This window comes from Pleurodeles waltl, chromosome 10 (genome assembly GCF_031143425.1).
Source record: "Pleurodeles waltl isolate 20211129_DDA chromosome 10, aPleWal1.hap1.20221129, whole genome shotgun sequence".
In the NCBI taxonomy this organism is placed as follows: Eukaryota; Metazoa; Chordata; class Amphibia; order Caudata; family Salamandridae; genus Pleurodeles; species Pleurodeles waltl.
Genome location: NC_090449.1, coordinates 180,290,461 through 180,315,972, shown reverse-complemented (window position 1 = coordinate 180,315,972; position 25,512 = coordinate 180,290,461). Strand labels below are relative to the sequence as shown.

Here is a 25,512-nt window from a genome sequence, read left to right as displayed (position 1 = left end):
TCAAAATCCTGTAGAGCTACCACCCACTTCCGGATCCTGATACCAAGTCAATTCCTTTGTTCTTGAAAACTTCCTTTAAAGGTTTGTGATCAGTTATAACTTCAAATTTACGCCCCCATAAAAATGTTCTCAATTTCCTGACTGCCCAATAAACTCCTAGTGCCTCTTTTTCCACAACAAAATAGTTATATTCTGCCCCTTTCAAATTTCTTGGCAAAAAGAGTATAGTCCTACTCACCCCTTTTGATTTCTGCATCAGAACAGCACCAATACCCTTAGAGCTTGCGTCAGTCATTAATACTATCTCGTCTTTTGTATCAAAACTTCCTAAATTGGATGCATTTTGTAAGCTATTTTTAATGTCTTGTAATTCACTAGTGCACTGATCACACCAAGTGAATTCATTACCCTTCCTCAACAGTTTTCTCATGCACCCTGTCCTCTCCGCAAATTTGGGTACAAATTTGTTATAAAATTCTGCCATCCCCAAGAATTTCACTAACTCTTCTTTATTCTGGGAGCTGGCATGTTATTAATGGTATCAACTAAAGCCGCCCTCGGCCGAATTCCCTTATCCGAGATTTCATGCTCTAGGTACTCAATAGTCAGCATGTCAAATTTTCATTTTTTGTATTTTAAAGTCATACCAGAAGATTTTAACTTGTGCAGAACCCTTTCCAGCTTCTCGTCATGTTCATTCAAATGGGCCCATACACTAGAATATCATCTTGATAAATTTTCACTCCTTCTATTCCTCTCAAAATCTTTTCTAGTGCTCTCTGAAAGACAGATGCCGCTGATATCAGGCCAAATGGCATCCTAAAAAATTTGAAAGTACCAAAAGAAGTAACAAACGTGGTGAGTTCCTGAGAAGAAGGATGTAGTGTTATCTGGTGATACGCTGATGATAAATCGAGGGTAGAAAAGTGTTTTCCACCTTTGAGTGAGCACAACATCTCATTAATATTAGGAAGGGGTTAATGGTCCACGATTACTGACTTGTTCAGTTCCCTGAAGTCAACACATAATCTAGCTTCCTCATTAGCCACACCTTCTTTGCCATGACTACAGGCACCACCCATTCTGATGCTTCAATTTCTTGAATTATTCAATTTGTGGTTAATTTATCAATCTCTTCCCTCATTTGTTCTTTCACACTTAAAGGAACTGTTCTCAACTTAGCAACTTTAGGTTTTAGTTTGATTTCATGCATATAATTCTTTAGGCAACCTATTTCTGTACTGAAAACCTCAGGGAAGTTATTTATCCACCTACACACAACCTCGGACAAAGAATTAACATTAATAATATCTCTCAGGATGACTGGTGGATCTTCATTTGGATCAAGATAGACATATAGATCACGTTGATGGAAACAACTGATTAAAGAATCTCCTCTTATGGACACATAAACCTTTCCTGGAATGATGCGTCCTTTTAACTCAATGGTACCCCAAAAGTACCCAAGTAATTTGATTGGTTCTCCACCATACCGTTTAGGTTTTATATCAGGTTTCATCAACTTGACTTTTTCTTTCAAACTTTGATCATAGAAACGTCTTGGAACAAGTGTTATTTTTGCTCCAGAATCAAAAAGAATCCTAACGGATTCACCATTTACCAAAATTGTTTCCATGGGGCCACTCAAGCATCCACTTTTAGTTTGTAAAATTTCAACTTCACCCACTAACTTCACGTCATCAGATATATCTTCACTTTCAACTTCCCTCACTTTCTTAGTATTCATTTTTGTTCTACAACACCTTGCTAGGTGACCTTTCTTCCCACAGTTTTTGCAGTTAATCTTCCCACCTGGACACTCTTTATTATTAGCCATATGTCCCACATTACCACACCTATAACACTTGCCTGGGAAAACTTTAGTTGATCTTGAATTATCCTTTCAAATTTCTACATTTTACATCATTACTTTGTACTGTTTTGACTGTAATACTTTCACTTATACTAGAATTGTCAGCTATTATTTTATGACCCCTTAAAACACAGATCTTGGAATGTTCACAAGTTTTCGCAATAGTGAGAATTTCATCCAATGATGGATTGTCTTTTTGCCACGTGTTCTCTTTAGCTTTCTCTAACGAACATCCCAACATGAATTGATCCCTTAAACGTTCTTCATCTGAACTTCCAAATGCACAAGTAGCAGGTAAACCTCGTAAAGAAGTTATGTACTGCTCTACTGATTCTCCTTGTCGCTGTATTCTTTTCCAAAACTGGTACCATTCGAGTTTTGTGCTTACCTTGGGTAAATAATGCAAATCAAGTTTTTAATGCATATTTCTTATTCATTAAGTCCAGCTGCATCGTTATCTGATAACTCAGGTAGGTTCTCAAATATTTCCTGCTGTTCAGTACCAAGGCAGTGCATTAATAGAGACATCTTTCTCTCAGCACTGAGAGGTACACTTTAGCATAGTTTATGAATATCTTTTTCCATTTCTGCCATTTTATCTGTGGATCACCAGGAGAGATTAAGAAAAACGGCACTGCTGGAACATTCTGCATAATGTAAAATGCAAAAAATAACTAAGATGTTACACCTTCTTACAGAAGAACCTTACCTTTACGGAATTCTGTAGCGCTTGACTCTGTGTTCTACAAAGCGGCTGCACACTTGTTTTGAAATAAATCACTAATCAAGGCAATTCGGTGTGCGCATCACTGTGTATGTTACTATTATTTATTTTTTTATTTCATCAACAACAGATTCTTGGTGTGCGAATCACCGTGATATTCGCACTTTTATTTATAATATAGGTCTTGGTGTGCGCGTTATCACTGGGGTCCGTTTCCAAATATGTGCTGTTGTGCGGATGTCACGTGTTTGTAAAAGGGCACAGTGGTCAAAGCTGTCAGAGAGGTGAGACGCCTTCCCACATTGCGCGCACATCACCAGACGTTGCGCGTACGTCCATCGTCTGTCACAGGGCACAGGAGCCAACGCCTTAACACGTCACGCACATGCTACATGTTCTGTTGAAGAACAATGCTTCCTTAAGCTGCGCGTCTAGCCATTACTCCTGTTATCACAGAGTGCGCGTTCTCAAGCGTCCAGTCACACGCACCTGCACCAGCGCTTGTAAACAGTTGCGCGCCGAACAACAATAAAGAGATCAACAATAATGTAAGTCTCTGTTGACTTGCCTGTAGTTTGTGGGCTCCGTGTTGTCTTCGCTACAAAAGAAGAGTGTGTTGTAATCACTTCGAGAGTATTGTTCCTCTGCAGGTACAGTGTAGAATCGATCCTCTGTATATACTGTGTTGAGTTGGGACTTCACACTTCTCCGTATCTAGTATGAATCCTCCGTCGCCAAAAATAAGGTATTCACACAGGAAATACGTTGTTTGTTGATAGAAGTGTACTTTATTGGTTCAGGTCATAGGGTCAGTGAAGCCCCATCCTGCCAGATACAGCGTCTCTCACGAACTGACAAGGAGCCTCCCTTGTACTATGTCATGATGCATGATACATTCCAAGAATGCCTCATGACATAGTTACAGAGTTCCCATGGATACATAATACAGTGCTCGTAACTTAATGCAATACATTATACAGTGCTCATAACTTAATGCACTTACATTACCACAAATGCCTCTTTCCTACTGGAGTTCTGTGATCAGACCACTCCGAAGTCCCTTATTTTATTTATGCATCTTACTTCTGAATCAAGTCAATCACTACTCAGGCAACATTTACAAAAAGACACTTCAAACTTGGCCCAGGCTGCACAGGGGGCCACTCTCTTGATTACATGACAGAAAACACATTCCTCTATTGATCTAAATGAGTCCTTTGACAGCTTTAAAAGAGCAGTTAGTAATTCTACTGATCCCAATGCACCAATCAAAAAAATTAAAATTGGTTCAACCATGTGTATCTCTTGGTTCTTGAACAAAGACTTCAAAATGAGAAAAGAGTTCAGATAAATGGAAGAGTTTGAAAGGATGCTAAATAATAAACACTGATGTTCCCACAAACCCTCTCTGCCTTCAATTACAGAGAAAATAGGATGATATTTCGACAAGACACAACTAATCCATCCTGAAGTCTGACTCTATATCATCACAACCAAAACACCTAGGCCCATATTTATACTTTTTTGCGCAGGCTTTTGCGTCACATAATTGTATTTTGTAAGTTTGTGCCACTTTTGCGTCAAAAAAGGACACAACAGCAGGCATAAAAAAAAGTATAAATATGGGCCCTAGTACTTAAAACAGCTACCATACGTGTATCAACTTCACTCCAGTAACTATGAACTGCCTAAAGGAGATTATCATTACGTTTGACCTGACAAAACATTATTACATTTTTTTAAAAGTTAATGTTTTTAGTAATTAATGGTGTCATCTACTGCCTCCCTGAAGGAAAGTGTCTTCTTAAACTCCCTCAGGACAGGTCACATGACTTCATAGTTTAAAAAAGGCAACTGATGCTCCCAACAATGTGGGCAACTGTCATCCTGCCCAAACATTTCATGAATGGGTAAAGTGTTGAAAACAATTAGCTGCCATCCAACTCACTAATCGCTTTGAAAAGTGTAATTTTATAGCCTCTTATCAAACCATATTTTGTTGTAGATGCAACCACACTGAAATTGTTCAATGATATTAATTGCATGTTGGATGATGGTGTCAGTCTTCTCACCCTCCTGGATTTTTCTGAAGCATATAATAAAACCTGATACTTGAGATCTTGGGAACTTGTATGGGAATCAGTGGTGAGGTGCTGAAATGGGTTGCTTCTTTCCTAAAAAACCATAATCACCTGATATTGTTAGGTGATTTTTTCCTTGAAATGTACTTCTGTGGCCTGTGGTGCTCTCCAGACCCGGCTTCCATATTGGTTCTTCTACGTTTTAGCCTATAGCTGGAGCCACTCGGAGTCTTACTGGTAGGCATAGATGTGGCTGTCCACCAGTACATGCAAATTTACCTAAAGATATCATCTGCTCACAAGATGATAACTCTAAAGAGCTACTTGTCCATGTTTCAGAACTAGATATCTACAAGTCTATTGAAGCTCGACCAAGACAAAACCAAAATTGATTTTACTTCACTTTCTTCAAGACTAAAGTTTCAAAGCAGTACGACGATAGTCTACGCAATGCTTGTTTCTTCACTTTTGTGTCCAAAGAAGCTAGATCCCTAACAATTTGGCTGGACTCAAACTTGACCGTGTCAACACAGACTGAAACTGTTGGGGCTAAGGCCAGAGCTGTTCAACACAGTCAAAAAACGAAAAGATTTTCACCCTAGAATGATTAAGCATTAGTCATTCCAAGAGTATGGCAACTTATTTCTACAGGGCACTCAAACTTCAGCTCTGACAGTCATTAAAGCCATTCTTCTGGTCAGCATCTGTTCGCCCTTCTCTATGCAGCTCTACCTGTTTGCAGCTGCCTCTGCTGCGAGCGAACGGAGAGCCTGCCTAGTTCTCAGTTCGAGGCCCACCTACACCTGCAGGCTCCCACCTGCGCCTCATCCCTTGTGGCCTTCTGCATGTAAGTATCTTGCTGTACCTCTTTACTCCTACTTTTTCTTCTGCTTTTTACTGCTTATTTTTCTGTCTTTTTTATTTAATTTTGCTTTTCTTTCCTTCTTGTCTCTTTCTCTCTCCTTTCACTCTCCCCGCACTGCTGCTGCCCCTGCGGCCTACCCCTCTCCCACCCTGCAAAGAGCTTTTACGCCGTCCTGCCTCCCATCTGACCGGACCCCCGCCTCCCTCCCCGTCTTAATGATGCCCGCTGCGCACTAAGAGGGCGACTCTTCTGACCTTCTGGTCAGCATTTGTTTGTCCTCCTCGGGGCAGCTCCACCTGTTTGCTGCTGCTGCTGCCTGCTGAGAGTGAACTGAGAGCCTGCCTGACTCTCAGTTGGAGGCCCACCTCCATCCCCAGGCTCCCACCTGCACCTCATCCCTGGTGGCCTAGTGGCCATGTGCATGTAAGTATCTTGCTGTCCCTCTTTACTCCTGCTTTTACTTCTGCTTTTTACTTCTATTTTTTCACTTATTTTTCTGTCTTTTTTTATTTCATTTTGCTTTTCTTTCCTTCTAGTCTCTTTCTCTCTCCTTTCACTCTCCCTGTGTTTTCAACCCCTGCTGCTGCCCCTGAGGCCCCAACCCCTCCCTCCCTGCCAAGCAATTTCCTCCTCTCCGGCCTCCCAACTGACCGGACCACCTGCCTCCTTCCCCTTCTCAATGACGACTTGGGCACAGGGTGGGGGACTCCTCTGACCTCCTGGTCAAAGTCTGTTCGCCCTCCTCTGTGCAGCTCCCTCTGTTTGCTGCTGCTGCCTCTGCTGTGAGCCTGCCTGACTCTCAGTTTGAGTCCCGCCTCCCACCTGTGCTTCATCCTTGGTAGGCTTAGTGGCCATCTGCATGTAAGTATCTTGCTGTCTCTCTTTACTCCTGCTTTTACTTCTGCTTTATACTTCTGTTTTTTACTTCTGCTTATTTTTCTGTCTTTTTTATTTCATTTTGCTTTTCTTTCCTTCTTGTTTCTCTCCCCCCGTTTTTTCTCTTGGTGCTGCTGCCCCTGCTGCCCCTGCTGCCCCGCCCCCTCTCTCCCTGTGAAGTGTTTTCCAGCCCTCCTGCCTCCCAGCTGACTGAGCCCGTCTCCCTCCCCATCTTAATGGTGGCCGCTGGTGCGCAAAGGCGCACCAAAGGCAAGCCCGTCTGCACTCGTCCGTATCTGACCTGCGCCTGGCACCATGGACCCTGGTCCTCGCTCCATCCACCAGTTCAACTCCAATGTACTCTCAACCCGTGAAGATCCTCAGCCTGCCACACTAATGGACCTTTTTCACGCGAAGCATGCTCCCTCACCCTCCAACAACCACCACACAATCCTGAACAAAGCACGGACAATCATCTCAAGTGCATACTCCTCAGCAGACGCTCCCTCATCAAGCACTCAGTAGAATTCTGGGACCTCCTCGACTCAACCGCCTCGGACGGAGACGTGGATCACCCCCACCTTGGCCCCGGACATCGCCACAACCATCCCAGACAATTACAAAATCATCCACAAGAACAGAGCCAACTGACCTAGAAGAGGCATTGCCATAATCTACTAGAACACCCTCTGCCTGATAACCACCAATGAGTCACAGTTGCAGCCAACCCATAAACACCTACACTTCCAGATTCAGACCAATCCCAACCCCACCGGATGCAGTGAACGCTAATTAAGCCGCACGTTATCGGAATGTGCCAATAGCGTAGCCCCCCTCAGGATATCCACAGGAAACCGACATGACAAAATACCTAAATGTTTTACGACAGCTCTACCAGAATCCAAATGCTCCTGCAGATGACTGGAACGGAAATGGAGGAACAGCAAATCAACCAAAGACAGCATAGCCAACAAGAACGCTGTCACCACACACCACCAGAACATCAGAGCCACCAAAAAAGTCGACATTCAAGAACGCTTCAGCACTAGCGCTCACAACAGCAAAGAGTTCATCGCCGTTGTCAAAGAGTTCACAAACCCCGGGACAGACACCTCACCCATCCCTCTCTCCCCAAGACCTCTGCGACGAACTTGCCACCTTCTTTCACTGAAAAATCCAGGACATTTACGAAGGCTTCAAGAACCAAAGCCTGCCTGCACCACGCACAATTACTACCACGGACCCAGCACCACACCAGATCTTGAACACCTGGACCCCCATCACCAAAGAGTACAACCAAAGACTCATGAGCTCCATCCACTTGGGAGCACCCTCTGCTCCATGTCCTTCTCAGATCTTCAGCCTGGCCAGCACCACCGTAGCACCTGAGCTCTGCTGAACTATCAACTGATCCTTCAAGACTGCCACCTTCCCTTTAGACTGGGAGCATGCAGAGATCAACTCGCTACTCAAGAAACCCACTGCCGAACCAAGGAAACTGAAGAACTACAGACCAATCTCTCTGCTCCCTTTCCCATCTAAAGTAGCGGAAAGGGCCATCAACCAGCAACTCACCAAATTCCTCAAGAGACACCAAATCCTAGACCCATCCCAATCTGGATTCAGGAGCAACCACAGCACTGAAACAGCACTTTTAGCAGCCACCGACGGCATATGTGCCATACATGCCATACTAAACCACAGAGGCGTGCCCAAACTCATTCTCCTCAACCTCTCTGCCGCATTCAACACTGTATCCTACTCCACCCTCGGCACCAGACTCCACGATGCCGGCATCCGCGCTCAGGTACTGGAATGGATCTGGTCTTTCCTCACCGGAAAAACACAGAGTGTCAGATTACCGCCTTCACATCAGAACCCAAAGATACATGCTGCGGAGTGCCCCAAGGATCATCACTCAGCCCGATGCTTTTCAACATCTACACGGTCCCACTAGCCAAGATCATCAAACAACACAGGCTAAACATTGTCTCTTAATCCGATGATCCTCAACTGATCCTCTACTTTTCCGATGACTCTGTAATGGCCAAGAGAAATTTCCACAATGAGATGAGAGCAGTCGCCGCCTGGATGGAAGCCAGCTTCCTCAAACTCAACTCGAACAAGACCAAGATCCTCGTAATTGGCTCCACCCCTTTCACCTGGAATGGCTCCTGGTGGCCTTCTGCACAGGGACATGCCCCCGCTCCCATGGACCATGCACGCAATTTGAGCATCATCCTGGACTCTATCCATGACCCACCAAGTCAACGCGATCTTGTCGTCATGCTTCCACACCCTCTGACTCCTTCGAAAGATCTTCAAGTGGATCCCCTTCGACACTAGGAAGACAGTCACCCCGCACATGTCAGTAGCAAACTGGACTATGGCAAAGCACTCTATGCCAGCATCACCAGGAAACTGCAATCACGACTACAAATAATCCAGAATGCAACAGCCAGACTCATCCTGGACATCCCCTGACACAGCCACATCTCCTTCCACCTCAGAGACATACACTGGCTCACAGTCAACAAGCGCATCACATACAAACTCCTGATCCACACCTACAAGACACTACACAAGATAGGACTGGCATACCTCAACCAATGCCTTCTATGTACCCAACAGACAACTCCGCTCTTCCCAGCTCACCCTTGCAGCCACTCCCAAGATCCGAAAAAGCCCAGCAGGAGGAAGATCCTCCTCAAACTCAGACAGACCGCATCACTGAAGCGGTTACTGAAGGGCCTGAAGACCTGGCTTCTCGATTGAGCAGCACACCCGCAAACAGCACCTTGAGACCCTACAGCTGATTAGAAGTGCTTTAGAAATTACTGATTGATTGATTGATTGATGCTCCAGTCTGTCTATAGACTATTATCAGGCACAAGGATGTGTGATCACATTATACCAGTTCACAAAGATTAACACTGGTTACATTAAGAAGCCAGGGTAAACATCAAGATGGCCTGAATAGTTTACAAATCCCTACATCTGCAATGACCTGGCTCCATTCAAGAGGCACCCAAGTTTGCAGGGACAAACAGATACCCGAGAAGCATGCAACTTGTTACACTTGAAAATAAGAGAGAGAACTGAAAAAACTACCACACAATCATTCTCTCATTTCCAGATTCCATCCAATTGAATTTCAAAATTGAATTTTAATGGATATACACTGTTTAAAGAAAGTTTCCAAAAGTTCAGATACATCGTTCATGTACCTTCAATTGTTTTGTTTTATGGAATTGTCTTTGGAAGTCGCAGAATAAATTGTGCAGTGCTCCAATGTATTTTGTGTTGATTCCTTCTTCAGGACACAATGGTCATAATCATTAGAGCATTTCTAAACCTGGAAACAGGAAGAGATGGTAACTGGTAACAAATTACAGATCCTAATTAGTGCTGATTGGAAACAACACAAGTGATGCAGTGAGTGATTTGATAGAAAAACGTGTTAGAGTTAAATGGCAAATGCCATTATTATTTTGTAGTCTTTTAGAGATAATTACAATATTGACACCAATATGTCTTGCATTTCATATGAAAGGAGTTATTATCACGAAGGTTCCTCAGTCAATTTAAAATGGGATAACACACGGTGGTTCGATAATACGTAAGACAAAGGTACATGATAATCTATTTTGGTAAAGGAAACAAAAGTGGAATATCCTGGAGAATGGGCAAGAAGTACTATGTAGAGTGTGTGTATGCCAGTGCAGGGGACATTGGCATGTGTAGGAAAAATTGGCATGGCAAATGTTTAAGGAGGATGGGCAAAGTGGTTGCCCTGCTGGGAGAAGTGACCTGGAAGTAGTGGAATGATAAGAAAAGAAAATTATAAGACCAAATGAGATCAAATATAGAGAGAGGAGACGTCTCTTTAAAGAGACAAAAAAGTGCCAATTATTAAGAAGGCAGAAGATCCTGAGGGCATGATTTATACTTTTTTCCGCAAAACTGCGCACATGCAGTTTTGCAGCAAAAGTATAGCTCAGGCTTGTGTCATTCCACAGTGCCAGCTTGGCGCCATATTAAAGAAATGGCGCAAGCCGGCGCTAAACTTGGGCTAGCGTCTTCAAAAAAGATGCTAGCTAAGTGGGGGTGGCGGTTGGGAAGGAGGGGTCAAAAAATGATGCTAACCTGGTTAGAGGCACAAAATATGCCTCTAACGAGACTAGCGCCATTTCCTGGCGCACAACTATCAAAAACATGACTTCTGTCTTAAGAAAGACAGGAGTCATGCCTAACACCCCAATGGCCATCACAGGGGACAAGTGTTCCCTGGGCATGGCCATTGCATCCTGTGCCATGGAGGAGGGCCCAAGTTAGGGCCCCTGATGGCACTTAAAAAAAAGTTACAAAATACTTACCAATACTTACCCTACTTACCTGGGACGGGGACCCCATCCTCTGGTGTCCCCTCTGGTGTGGGTTGTGGTGTTCCTGGGGCTTGGGGAGGGCGCCTGTGGACCCATTCCATGGTGTTTAACCATGAAAGTGGGTCCACAGGTCCCATAACGCCTGGTCTGACCCAGGTGTTAAAAAACAGTGCAAAGCAAGCTTTGCACCATAATTTAGCCCCTCCTCCCACATGTGCGTCATTTTAGCACGGGGATAAATATGGGGCTATATGGATAGCCCAATTTTTAGATGGGAACACCTGCCTTACATCTCACTGATGCAAGGTATGTGCAAGCATCGAAAAAATGGTGCAAACTCCTATATTTTGACACTAGACATGTCTAACGTCAAAATATAAATATGGAGTTAGGTTCGTGCTGAACTTGCATCACAAAAAATGATGCAAATTCGGCGCAAACAGAGTACAAATATGCCCCAGAGTATTTGAACTATTACTATTGGCATCATGGAAATTATCTGACTCAGAGTGCATGTCGAATGGGACCAGAGTCAGTCTTGCTGGGGGTAGATAGGTAGGATACGTTCAATTCTTATATGTGGCTAGACGGGGATGTAACATTTCACTGCTGGCAGTAACTGCACTGAAGTGACTGCCATTGTGAGAGGGAAAAAGTTCTCCTTTAATTCCATATGCCATTTTGTTGGCTTTCTTTGTCATTTTACAAAGCTTTTTTTCATATTCCTAACAAACATTCCATTAAAATGTATGCCATTCTGTATTTATGGCCAATAATTCATGACTGTTTTGCTTTGTACTGCACAGTTTACACAAAGATTGGCATGTCATTGGTCTTCCTTGCTCTTCATTTAAGCAGATTTTGGCCCCAATTGCTACTTTTTGAAGCAAACCTGTGCTATCGCAGGCTTGCGTCAAAAGGTTTAACGCCGGCTACTGCCATTTCTAGATGCCAGCCGGGCGTGATTTTTAAGGAATGACGCCAGCCGGCGCTAAGGCCCGGTTAGCATCAACATAAATGACACTGACCGGGCAGCGGAGACGTAGGGAAGAATGGGGGTTGTGCGCCAAAGAATGGTGCAAGTCAGTTTAGCGGCAAAAATATTGACTCAAACCTGACTAGCAGCATTTTTTGACGCACAACCCCCATGGACATGACTCCTGTCTTTGCAAAGACAGGAGTCATGCCCCCCCTGCCCAATGGCCATGACTTCTGTCCCCTGGGCATGGCCAAGTTAGGCCCCCCCTATGGCACTTTAAAAAAAAAAATACCTTCCTCTACTTACTGTAGATGGGTCCCCCCATCCATGGGTGTCCTCCAGGGGTGGGTGAGGGTGGCAGGGGGTGTCCCTGGTGGCAGGGAAGGGCACCTGTGAACTGCTTCCATGGTCTCCGACCATGGAAATGAGCCCCAGGTCCCCTAACGCCTGCCCTGACCCAGGCGTTAAATAATGGCGCTAAACAGGCTTAGTGCCATTATTTAAGGCCCTCCTCCTTCCGTGCGTCATTTTTGCGCGGGAGGATAGATAAGGTGCAAATGCCTTAAAGTTATTTTTTGCACAGGAACGCCTACCTTGCATCTCATTGATATAAGGTAGGTTTCCACGTCCAAACAATGACGCAAACTCCATAACTTTGACGCTAGACGGGTCTAGTGCCAAAGTATAAATATGGAGTTAAGTTTGCGCCAGATTTGCGTAAAAAAAATGATGCAAATCCGGCGCAAACAGAGTATAAATATGCCCCTTTGTATTTTATACCTTGAACTGTTCAGATGTTTTTGCTGGCAGCCTCTTTCTAAAAATTATCATATTGGATTTTTTTCTTGAAACTCATTTTCATTGGGGTCACTTATGACCCTCTTTATTCTACTCTTGTTAGTTGAATTAAAGGAAGAATTTGTTTTTGTGACTATTTGTGAAAACTACTGAAATGTAACAAGTTGTTTCTATCAGTTAGCGTGCTGTATAAAATTGTATTGATTTTGTGATTGAGTAGTTTAGTGGTGACGTGCAAGACAGAAATTTGTTGAGTCTGTATGCTGACCATGAATTTGATTTTAGAATACATACTTTATTGGGCATCAATGGTATTTGTTAGGCGTTTTCCATCTTTTTTTGGCAAAAGGTTAAGCTATCATCTATGTACATTTTATATACAAGTAAGCCTTGGTTCCATTTATTGTTGTTATATAGGTTGGCAATTTCAATTGCATATTTAAACATGAACAAATTAGCGTAGCACATAGCTGCTGAGAATCCGTAAGATATCCTATTTTAATGAATGTTGTTACACCCAGAGCTTTCAAAATATCTGTGGTTACACGTGAAGTATAACAGTTGGATAACAAATTTAGGGGCATATTTAAACTTTTTGGTGCAAAACTGCGCTAATGCAGTTTTGCATCAACAAGTTTACAAACCGGCTTGCGCCATTCCTGAGAACAGCCAGGCGCCATATTAATGGAATGGTGCAAGCCAGGCGTTAAGCTTGGGCTAGCGTAAAATAAATTATGCTAGCCGGGTGGGGGTGGCTGTATGGGAATAGGAGGTTGTGCGCCTGCAAAAAAAAATGCCACTAACCAGCCTTGCATCATTTCCAGACGCACAACCATCCTAAAACATGACTCCTGTCTTAGGAAAGACAAGAGTCATGCCCACCACCCCAATGCCCAGCACAGGGGACCAGTGTCCCCCTGGGCATGGCCATTGCACCCAGTGCCAAGCAGTGGGCCCCATGTTAGGGTCTCAATAGCATTTTAAAAAATACTTACCCTACTTACCTGGGACGGGGTTCCCCATCCTCTGGTGTCCCTCTGGTGTGGGTGTGGGTGTTCCTGGGGCTTAGGATGGGTACCTTTGGGCCCATTCCATGGTGTTTGACCATGTAAATGGGACCATAGGTCCTCTATCACCAGGTCTGACCCAGTTGTTAAATAATGGCGCTAAGCTTGCTAATGGCGCTAAGCAAGCTTAGCGCCATTATTTTGGGCTGCATCCCACCCGTGTGTCATTTTTGCACCGGGGGGATAAATATGGCGCTATGGGGATTGCACCATTTTTTGGATGGGAACGCCTACCTTGCATCTCATTGAGGCAAGGTAGGTTCATGCATCCAAAAAATGGTGCAAACTCCAATATTTTGATGCTAGACATGTCTAGCGTCAAAATATAATTATGGAGTTAAGTTTGCGTCTCATTTGTGTCTAACAAAATTATGCAAATGTGGCACAAACAGAGTATAAATATGCCCTCTAGAGTTTGCTTCTAGTGCTGAATGTCTCAAAAGAAACCAGCAGAGTCTAAAAGTACTAATGTCACTCGCACTTAGTTACACATTCCCAGCTTAAAACTTATTTTTCACCCTCCCAGACAGTTTGTTGTAGCTTTTTCAAATATGCAAATACAGCGTGAAAATTATTTCTAAAATATTTTGGTTTTAAAAATGCATAACATTGTACGTGATGAGTTAATGATGTTGCACTTGAACAAGTTTGTTGTGTCATTTGGAAATATGATTAATATTGTGAAGTAGTTATGACACATTTTCGTGTAAGACCTCCATTTATTTCAAACAGATGCAGGGGCATATTTATAGTCCCCTAGTGCCACCTTGTGCCAGATTAACGCCAATATTCTTTACGTTAATGTGGCGCACGTTGCAAGTCCCTGCACCATATTTACAGATTGGCGCAATGAATGCATTGTGCCACTCTGTAACCCTTTGCGCTACATAATGCCTGCAACAGGCATAATGTATGCAAAGGGGGCGGTGCCCCGTTAGGGGAGCTGGAAAAATGGCGCAAGGAAATCTATGAGATTTCCTTGCACCATTTTTTACGGCATCTTTAACACCTGCTCAAGAGCAGGCGTTAAAAGGGGGCTTCCATTCTTTAGAATGGGCCCCTATGCACTCTGCAGGAGTAGCGCCAATATTTTGGTGCTACTCCTGCAGAGTACATCAATAGCGTCATGAAAAATGACAATATTGCCCTCTACACACTGCCATGGTGCGCCATATTTTAAATACGGCGCACACAGTGTGGCAGAAGGGTGGTGCTAAGTTGCACAGGGAAAGTGGCACCACTTTCCATAAATCTGGCCCGCAGTTTCTTGTGTCTGCTCCTTTGGCTCCTGCTCATTTCCCACTCCCAATCAGCTTTCTACTGCAAGACATTCTCACCTCGTTTCTGCGCAGCACCAAATGAATGACGTCAAAGATTCAAAGATGCGTTTGGCAGGAGCTGTCAAATCTCCCACCAAGCAAAAATGAACGCTATCTACTGAGAGTGGGCACCTCAGGAGATAGGGAGTGAGACCTGGGGGATGGCGGTGCCTAGGGCCATTAGTGACTCCAGGAGGGGGGGCCGCGCAACCCCCCTCCTTTTGTATGCACAGAGCCTTCCCCAGGGAGGTGGTGGTGGTCCCCAGGACACTTGCACCCTTGCAATGCACATTTTTCTCATCAATAATTTTACTCCAAGTGTTACAATGCTATCGTAGAAGATTTTGTGAGTGATGTAATATCTGGGGTAATTAGCAGTGCATGACGAGGGCATGAGTTATAGTTATCTTAGTGCACAAGTTATAGTTACTTGAGATAACTAACTCTAACAGCTGAATTTCTATGGTTTTATGCATGTAAAATCTGAACCTAACTATAATGTCCCTCTAACCTTTGTTTTCTCAGGGAATTTCTATGTTTTTTTTTAATGTGAAGTAAATTTAATTACTATACGTTAATCCACCCTACTGGCGGTTGTCAGTAGATAGTTTGAGTTAATATCTACTTTCCATTGAAAAAACATTTTTTGACTTGCCTATATCTTTTCTGCCATTTGACGAAAAGTTTCAAAAAAAGTGTGCCCGAGAATTTTGTTGTGCATGGGACATTTTGGATTGATATGTCAAGCGGGAGCCGAGAAAAAGGGAGGGTCAAAAAAAGTGCATTTCCCATTTTAATTCCCATAGGGATTTTGAACACAACCACAGCCTGAACTGCTGTATGGAATTACCCCGTGTCCCTGGAACTGCCATCTCCCTTGGGATAATAGGTTTAAGGATGCGAGGGGGCCCGTACAGCACCCTGTGCACCCTGTGCACCCCAGGAACCACCACCTTCACAGGGCAAATAGGTTTAAGGATGCAGGGGTGCCCCATGTGTCATCCCCCACCCCCTGATTTAAGGATGCAGGGGGGGCATGTGCAGGACTGCCACCTCCTTGGGACAAATAGGTTTAAGGATGCAGGGGGAGCTGACAGCTCCCACCAAGCAAAAGCAAACATAACCCCCTTTCATCTTCATATGTGTGCAGGGAAAGAAATGAAAACATTTTTCCCGCAAGCAGGTAGCTGCTATTTAAGGCAGCTCCATGCTTGAAGGAGCACTACCAGTTCCAGCAGTATGCGGGGAGCCGGCTAGGACTGCAAGGGTTTTCAGGCTCCCTCGCAGGCCTCTCCTGGCAGTAAGCATCTTGCTTGTCTACCGCTTTGAAGTCATTCTTTGGAGAATTCATTGCAATAACAATAGCCTCTACATAGAATGACTTCAACGCGGCACATAAGCAAGATGTTTGGTTCAAATGTTATAGCTATGTTTTTATGCATAGTACACCAGAGTAACTTGTGGCCTATTGGTAAAGCTCATGGGCTGTCACTCAGTAGGTTGAAGGTTCAAATCCTGGTATCTCATGGCAGTGTGTCTGTTTATTTACTAGTGTTTTGACTGTTAAAAGATCCATAGTGATGGAACATTTATGTTTTCTGCTATCAAACGCTTTGGGTTGAATGTCATATCTATGTCTGGAAGCTGTATAGCTGGGTGACACTTGTGGCCTAGAGTTTAAGGTCTCAGGCCCTCACCCTGAAGATTGAGGGTTCTAGGTGTGTTAGTAATCACACTCCTGCCTTAATTACTTTTCAAATTCAAATATTTAAGGTATATACCAAAATGTGATCACACTCTTTTCACTTGACAAATACATTTGTGTTTTCAGTTTGTTCTAAAATATCTAATTCTAAGTATTTCATTCTTCAAAATCTAAAAACACTCTCTCTCCCACCCTCTCACTCAAAATTTCTCTCTGTCAGAGTGACTTCAAAGTGCCACACTAGCAAGATGTTTTGTTCGAATGTTATAGCTATGTTTTGATGCACGGTATGGCAGAGTCACTTGTGGACTATTAGTAAAGCTCTTGGACTGACACTAAGTAGGTTGTGGGTTCAAATCCTCCTATCTCATGGTGGTGTGTCAGTTTATTTACTAGTATTTTGAATGTTAAACATTTTTCGTGATGGAACACTGAAGTCTTTTTCCCAGCAAAATCTTTGGGTTGCAGCCAACCCCCTATAGTCACCCAACCCCAGGCCAGGGCCTGCAGTCAACCCCTGATGTGCATGGCCAAAGGACAAGCGTGGTATGGGGTTGGGTGGTTATAGGGGGTTGGCTGCAAGACCTGTCACAGACCAGGCCTTGTGGCCAGCCCCTGCTGTGCATGGCCAAAAGGCGTGCATGGTGCAGAGTTGGATGGTTACAGGGGGTTGGCTGTAGAGAATGGCCATGCAGCCAACCCCTGCTGTGCACGGCGAAGGCTGTGCTCGTGCAAAGGCTGTGCATGGCACAGGGTTGGGTGATTATAGTGGGTTGCCTTCGGGCCTGGAAGCAGGCCAGGCCCTGCAGCCAACTCCCACCTCGCATGGCCAAAGTCTGTGAATGGTGTGGGGTTGGATGGCCACAGGAGGTTGGCTGCAGGGCCTGACTGAAGGCCATGCTCAGCAGTGGTTGAATTAACACGTAGTAATTAAAATTACTTTACGTTAAAAAACATAGAAATTCACTGAAAAAATGGTTCAGGAGCATTATATTTAGAAAATAAAATTTTAAAAAACATAGATATTCACTTAAAAAAACAAAGGTTATAGCGGTGTTTTAGTTAGGTTCACATTTTAAACGTACAAGACCATAGAAATTCCCCTGTTATAGTTATCATTATCTCAAGTAACCATAACTTGTGCCCAAAAGTTAACTATAACTTGTGCCCTCTCCATGCACTGCTAATTGTCCAACAATTACAGCACTTATAACATCTTTGATAACATCATTGATAATATCAATGGAATGTTTGTAGTAAAATATTTCACAAAAAACTGTGCATGGCGGGGGCACGAATTATAGTTACCTTAGGGCACGAGTTATAGTTATTTGAGATAACTCTAACTATATGAGGTGAATTTCTGTGGTTTTGTATGCTTAAAATGTGAGCCTAACTATGACGTCCCTGTAACCTGTTTTTTTTAGTGAATATATATATATATCTCCATAAATTGATGTGATTTGAGATTTGAGTTGATTCAAGCTGTGAGGTGGAGCAGCTTCGTCAGCTGTTGTTTAGCAGAAGCTGATTAAATCTGAATGATTTAGTGAATGCATCTGTGCAGCAAAGGAGAGTAGGGAAAGAATTTTTCAGAATTTGCAAAATCATCACTAAGATGTACATTCGTTTGTGTACACAGTACTGCCAATTTATGATGAACAGCTTAATTACAGAAGATACTGGGCAGTTTATTGGAGCAAAACAGAGAGTTGATGGTCTAAAGATGTTATTATGCACAAGATGGAATGCATAAATCAGAAACATTTGAACACTTTTTGAAAATGTGATAAATATAATCATATGTCTAACCCTTTGAAAAATAGACTTAAGAACCTTGGTCCGTGGTTTACCATGTAATAATTGCACTAGGATAGAAAATAATTGCCAACTCCCATTCTCCTAAGCACTTTTTTAGTGTGTTACATAATGATCACATAGGATTGTGAGAATTGACCTTACTTAGCATAACAAGGAAGTGATGTGGAATCTAACTGGTAGGTCTGATAAATATAGCTAGGTCTGGAGGGACTAACCTATGTAGCAATGGCAGCTGTAAATTAGCTAATATTTTGGGGAGTATGTTGTTATAAATGTAAATGTCTCAGGGACAGTAGGTAGTGGTGCAGGAGATAACTGCAATTCTCACAGAAACTTTTAAAAAAGAAAACTTTTTTTTTAAAAGGAGCCAGATTTCCTTTAAGGAAATTGTGCTGCTTTAAAAAACATATTCTTTATTTAAAAGCAGTGTGTGGTGGTCTGCTGACTCTTGCAGGCCACCATTCCTGTAATTGTAACCAATCGTAGTGAGGTGAATTTGTGACCTACTTAATGAATGCATACTGATGTCTGGATTATTTTGTTACCAAGGAGTAGAGGTTGATTGTAAGAGACATTTACTTCCATTGTACAAAAACATCCTTACAGAAAATGTATTAAATTTGTAACACATAAATGTTACTTTGGGCTCAAGGACTATCCTACTGTGTAAAGTACAGGCAGTGCCGGCTTTAGCGCTGGTGGTGTCCAGTGCGACAATCTTTTTTTACACCCCCTCCCTCATAACCTCCTCCTCAAATTCTCTCACTATCACCGGCAAAAGTGCCCCTCATCATCCATAGCCCTTCTCTTGCATACTTTTCATTTGTTTTAAAATACTGTGTTAAAATGCTGCTAAAGGCTAGGTTTACTAATCCACTGAGCTATCCACATAAACTGCAGGCCTGTACTTTGCAGAAGACATATTAACCCTCTGTGCTACATTATGGTGAGTCAAAACTGCCATTAGACAAAACTCTGATTTCTTTCTCTAGCAGGAACATTAAACACAAGCATTATTTTGATACTTGTATTGCTGCCTGAAAGCTGGACGCACAAGGAACTCCATATGAGGTGCTTTTAAATTGTATGTTACTGCTAAACACAGCGCCCCCTCTGAGGTCAGTGCCCCCACACCTGGTCAGCGCCCAGTGCGACTGCACCCCTATAAAGGCGACTCTGAATACTGGTTTGAAGAAGGGTACAGTGATCATTGCAGTGGTGAGTGATCATCACAGAAGATTGGTTTTGCAGATCATCCTTTAACTGAAGCAGTATCTAATAAAATGCTCACGTCTTCAGGAGCCTTTATTGGACCTTCATTTCATTCGAAATCCTCATGAGGACTTTCTTTGAATCTGAAAGTAGCTTTTTTTCCACCTATATGGACTCATGATTTGATGTTGACTAGAACATGCATCTAGAATAGTGTTTCCCTAACTGTGGGTCACCAACCAATTTAATTCTACATTCATCTTGTCACATTTGCTCCCCTTTGAAGGCACAGGTCAAATGTCAGGCTAGATCTTCTGACAAATTGCTGTTTATGTTTTTTTTAACATGGGGATTGGTGTTTTACAATTCCACTCACTTTGCAGTCAGAGAAGGACAAGTAAAGTGAATTATGTGACAATCTTGCTGAGGTACAGGGAACGTGAATGGAAAGGCTGTAACACACACCAAAATGAGCATACCTGTAAATTGTGAACTGTACACATTCAGCAATTATGAAAACAAAAATGAAGCACATTGTCTTGAAATTATGACGTGATGGAAACAACGATGTACAAATTATATAGACTGAAACCCAATTTTGACGTATTATAATTTGTGTGCAGTATATTTTTATCAGTAAAATTGTATGTCTGTGTAAATTTAGTGGTCATTTCAATGTGAAATGTGCTGTCTGTAAATGTCAGTGCGCTACCACATGAAGCTTTAGTTACATAAAAAAATCGCCCGCTTTCTGTCCATTAAAGCTAGGCAGGTCATGAATGTTTGTTGTTCTGAACATTGGGTCGTGGTTCTAAAAAGTGTGGGACACTGATGTAGTAAGATTTGGCATGGAGCAGGCTCTGTCATGTGTCAGGAGAAGGTATTCAATTGTTCACAGATGATAGAAAATCTAAAGGAGTTATCCATTTATTGTTAATGTTTTGCTTTATTTTATATGAACTTTATAAGCATCTAGGTAATCAGGAAAAACTATTTTGTGAAATGGAGCTGGTGACCTAGTGAAACAAGAGTAAGAACACACAAATCTACCAAACCATAGCATTCATTTTAGTTCTTTTCATTTAGATTTAGAGAGAGAAACGTCAATTGAGCCACCGCAACCTCGTCCTCCAACTGGAGATAAAGATGTTAGATTTGATATAAAAGAAAAAGCGTTACTTGAGTCCATGCTAACTATGGAGGCACAAGATCAGCATCTAACATCCCCTGCAGAAGAAATGCCAGGTAATAGTTCATCAGTGAAATACTTCAATAGGATCTCTTACACCGGTACCCAGACTCTTTGATTTGTAAAATCAGAATCAAGACATGATAATGAACCCTTATTAATTTATCAATTCCTTTTTGAGTATATATTTTGCACGATTGATATCAATACCAATATAGAAGCATTTTAAGTAGAGAGAATTATAAAGATTCAGTAATGTGATGTGACTAAGAGTGGTGCTTGATGAGTGGTGTGGATGTAGCAATTATTGTTAAGAAGGTGCAGCATGCCACATTCCAGAATTCTTAGTTACAAAAATCTGTAAACAGTTTTGTTTTAAAGACTTTGGTAGCTATGAATGATTGATCTCCCTCCATGGTACAAGTGAAAAGGCCAGTCCATAATCTTGGAATAGCAATGGACAATATTCCAATTCCATTCCTTGCTCTTATGAACTTGTAGTTGGGTTTGTGAGTAGGTGTGTATTTGGGAGGGCCTGTGATAGATTTGCGGATTACAAAGAGAGAGAGTTTATTTGCTAGATACGTCGTTTATCAGTGGAGTTAGTAACTGGAGCATTTTGTGAAGCAGGTCATTTAAACAGGGTGGTGTCTTCCAAAGAAAGTCTGTTCATCAAGCAAAAGTAAGGTGTAAGGAAATGCCTCCTTGGCATGGTTACCCCCTGACTTTTTGCCTTTGATGATGCTATGTTTTGAATTGAAAGTGTGCTGAGGCCTGCTAACCAGGCCCCAGCACCAGTGTTCTTTCCCTAACCTGTACTTTTGATTCCACAATTGGCACACCCTGGCATCCAGGTAAGTCCCTTGTAACTGGTACCTCTGGTACCAAGGGCCCTGATGCCAGGGAAGGTCTCTAAGGGCTGCAGCATGTCTTATGCCACCCTGGAGACCCCTCACTCAGCACAGACACACTGCTTACCAGCTTGTGTGTGCTAGTGAGAAGAAAATGAGTAGGTCGACATGGCACTCCCCTCAGGGTGCCATGCCAGCCTCTCACTGCCTATGCAGTATAGGTAAGACACCCCTCTAGCAGGCCTTACAGCCCTAAGGCAGGGTGCACTATACCATAGGTGAGGGCACCAGTGCTTGAGCACTGTGCCCCTACAGTGTCTAAGCCAAACCTTAGACATTGTAAGTGCAGGGTAGCCATAAGAGTATATGGTCTGGGAGTCTGTCAAACACGAACTCCACAGCACCATAATGGCTACACTGAAAACTGGGAAGTTTGGTATCAAACTTCTCAGCACAATAAATGCACACTGATGCCAGTGTACATTTTATTGTAAAACACACCCCAGAGGGCACCTTAGAGGTGCCCCCTGAAACCTTAACCGACTATCTGTGTAGGCTGACTGGTTCCAGCAGCCTGCCACACTAGAGACATGTTGCTGGTCCCATGGGGAGAGTGCCTTTGTCACTCTGAGGCCAGTAACAAAGCCTGCACTGGGTGGAGATGCTAACACCTCCCCCAGGCAGGAGCTGTAACACCTGGCGGTGAGCCTCAAAGGCTCACCCCTTTGTTCCAGCACTGCAGGACACTCCAGCTAGTGGAGTTGCCCGCCCCCTCCGGACACGGCCCCCACTTTTGGCGGCAAGGCCGGAGAAAATAATGAGAACAACAAGGAGGAGTCACTGGCCAGTCAGGACAGCCCCTAAGGTGTCCTGAGCTGAAGTGACTCTAACTTTTAGAAATCCTCCATCTTGCTGATGGAGGATTCCCCCAATAGGATTAGGGATGTGACCCCCTCCCCTTGGGAGGAGGCACAAAGAGGGTGTACCCACCCTCAGGGCTAGTAGCCATTGGCTACTAACCCCCCAGACCTAAACAAGCCCTTAAATGTAGTATTTAAGGGCTTCCCTGAACCTAAGAATTTAGATTCCTGAAACTACAAGAAGAAGAGGACTGCTGAGCTGAAAAACCCCTGCAGAGGAAGAACAGAAGACACCAACTGCTTTGGCCCCAGACTCACCGGCCTGTCTCCTGCCTTCCAAAGAAACCTGCTCCAGCGACGCTTTCCTAGGGACCAGCGACCTCTGAATCCTCTGAGGACTGCCCTGCTTCACGAAAGACACTGCTCCAAAAGAACTGCAACTTTGTTTCAAGGAGCAGATTTAAAGACCCCTGCAACTCCCCGCAAGAAGCGTGAGACTTGCAACACTGCACCCGGCGACCCCGACTCGACTGGTGGAGAACCAACACCTCAGGGAGGACCCTCCGGCGACTCCGAGTCCGTGAGTAACCAAAGTTGTCCCCCCTGAGCCCCCACAGCGACGCCTGCAGAGGGAATCCCGAGGCTCCCCCTGACCGCGACTGCCTGAACTCCATTTCCCGACGGCTGGAAAAGACCCTGCACCCGCAGCCCCCAGCACCTAAAGGAACGGAACTCCTGTGCAGGAGTGACCCCCAGGAAGCCCGCTCCCTTGTCCAGGTGGTGGCTACCCCGAGGAGCCCCCCCCTTGCCTGCCTGCAACGCTGAAGAGATCCCTTGGTCTCTCATTGATTTACATTGAAAACCCGACGCTTGTTTCTACACTGCACCCGGCCGCCCCAGTGCCGCTGAGGGTGTACTTTTTGTGTGAACTTGTGTCCCCCCCGGTGCCCTACAAAACCCCCCTGGTCTGCCCTCCGAAGACGCGGGTACTTACCTGCTGGCAGACTGGAACCGGGGCACCCCCTTCTCTCCATTGAAGCCTATGCGGTTTGGGGACCTCTTTGACCTTTGCACCTGACCGGCCCTGAGCTGCTGGTGTGATAACTTTGGGGTTGCTCTGAACCCCCAACGGTGGGCTACCTTGGACCCAAAACTGAAACCTGTAAGTGACTTACTTACCTGTTAAAACTAACATTACTTTACCTCCCCCAGGAACTGTGAGAATTGCACTGTGTCCACTTTTAAAACAGCTTATTGTGTTTTATGTGAAAAGTATACATGCTAATGTAATGATTCAAAGTTCCTAAAGTACTTACCTGCAATACCTTTCAAATGAGATATTACATGTAGAATTTGAACCTGTGGTTCTTAAAATAAACTAAGAAAAGATATTTTTCTATAACAAAACCTATTGGCTGGATTTGTCTCTGAGTGTGTGTTCCTCATTTATTGCCTGTGTGTATGTACAACAAATGCTTAACACTACTCCTTTGATAAGCCTACTGCTCGACCACACTACCACAAAATAGAGCATTAGTATTATCTCTTTTTGCCACTATCTTACCTCTAAGGGGAACCCTTGGACTCTGTGCATACTATTCCTTACTTTGAAATAGTGCATACAGAGCCAACTTCCTACATAAGGGCTGTAAGGGGGAGCAATCTTATCAGAGCTCAGCTTGCTCTATTGAGGCAGGAAGGGACGAGGGATTATACGGCCTACTGAAAATCTGTTTGAGCAACAGGATTTAAATGTGCTCAGTAAGGAATGCTGAATCAGGTCACTTTCAGGAAGGAAATGACATGGTTTGGTAATGTCCAGCAGCATTAATTATGCTGTTTTTTACGTGTGCAGTTGCCACATACATGTCTTGGTGCAGTGGGATTAATTAATGAAAGTGAATATGATTTTGAGTGGAATGAATGGGGAGTTGCTATCTGTGCCAAAGTCTTGCAGCAAATATCGAGATGGTTTAAGATTGGAATTAGTAGGTAGTTATAGGTTGAGGGGATCTGTGGGGCATATGGGCCTAAAATGGAGGGACCTGATTGATGAGCAGCTCTATGTGCTGTACAAAGTGCTTTGAAAGCAATACTTTTTTTTTCTACTGAAAATCACTGCAACCTGGAAAGAAGATTGGCTATGTTCTAGCAGCGACAGGAGCATAGACGAAATGTAGCAGGAAAACAAGCAATTTGGCCTTCTAAAAAATGTAGGCAGGTATTGTTCATTGGTAGAACTTAGGCCCATATTTAAAAGAAAATGACGGAGCGCAACACTGCACCAAAATTGGCAGTGCCGTGCTCCGTCATTTTTACAACGCAGGGATGCACCATATTTAATTGAACATGGCGCACCCCTATGTTGTCCCCTACGCTGGGCCTAAATTAAGCTGTCTACGCCAATGCAGGCATCCTTGCACAATCGTGCAAGGATGTTTGCGGTGAGGGGTGTGATTGTTTATGTGTGGAAGGTGTCCCTTCCTGCACATAAACAATCACTAATGGTGATTTGGCACTTCTGTGTGTGCTGCAGGATACAGCACACATAGAAGTACCAAATTATCATTTTTGAATGATTGTTTATGTGCAGGAAGGGATACCGTCCTCCACATAAACAATCATGTCTGGCATTTTGCTCTTTCTATGCATGCTGCAGAAAGGGGTGGCTTAGATTTTGGCGCTGCCTCAGGTTTATGAAATCTTGTAAATCTGAGGCAGAGTCAAAATGCAATTGGTTTTGCTGTGGCACGCCCACAGCAACACCCATTGCACGCTTCTTCCATGCAAAGGGCTGCGTGTGAAGGGCCTGTATTTACGGGGTGGCATTAAGCCACAAAAAGTGGCCTAACGCCATGTTGTAAATACGGCGCAGGGCATAGGGCCACTGGAGCGTCACTAAAAGTG

General features: G+C 43.7%; 1 protein-coding gene across 4 annotated transcripts in view; it reads left to right on the top strand.

The window, feature by feature from the left end:
* RSPH10B (radial spoke head 10 homolog B) overlaps positions 1-25,512 on the top strand; it is a 232,302-nt gene that overhangs the window by 181,927 nt on the left and 24,863 nt on the right. For 3 of the 4 annotated variants that reach the window (XM_069210149.1, XM_069210150.1, XM_069210151.1), the window contains exon 19: positions 20,792-20,950. The exons of the other annotated variant lie outside the window; for it this stretch is intronic. In XM_069210149.1, the coding sequence (XP_069066250.1) occupies positions 20,792-20,950 (159 nt within the window). The remainder of the gene's footprint in view (positions 1-20,791; positions 20,951-25,512) is intronic. 4 annotated transcript variants of the gene reach the window in all.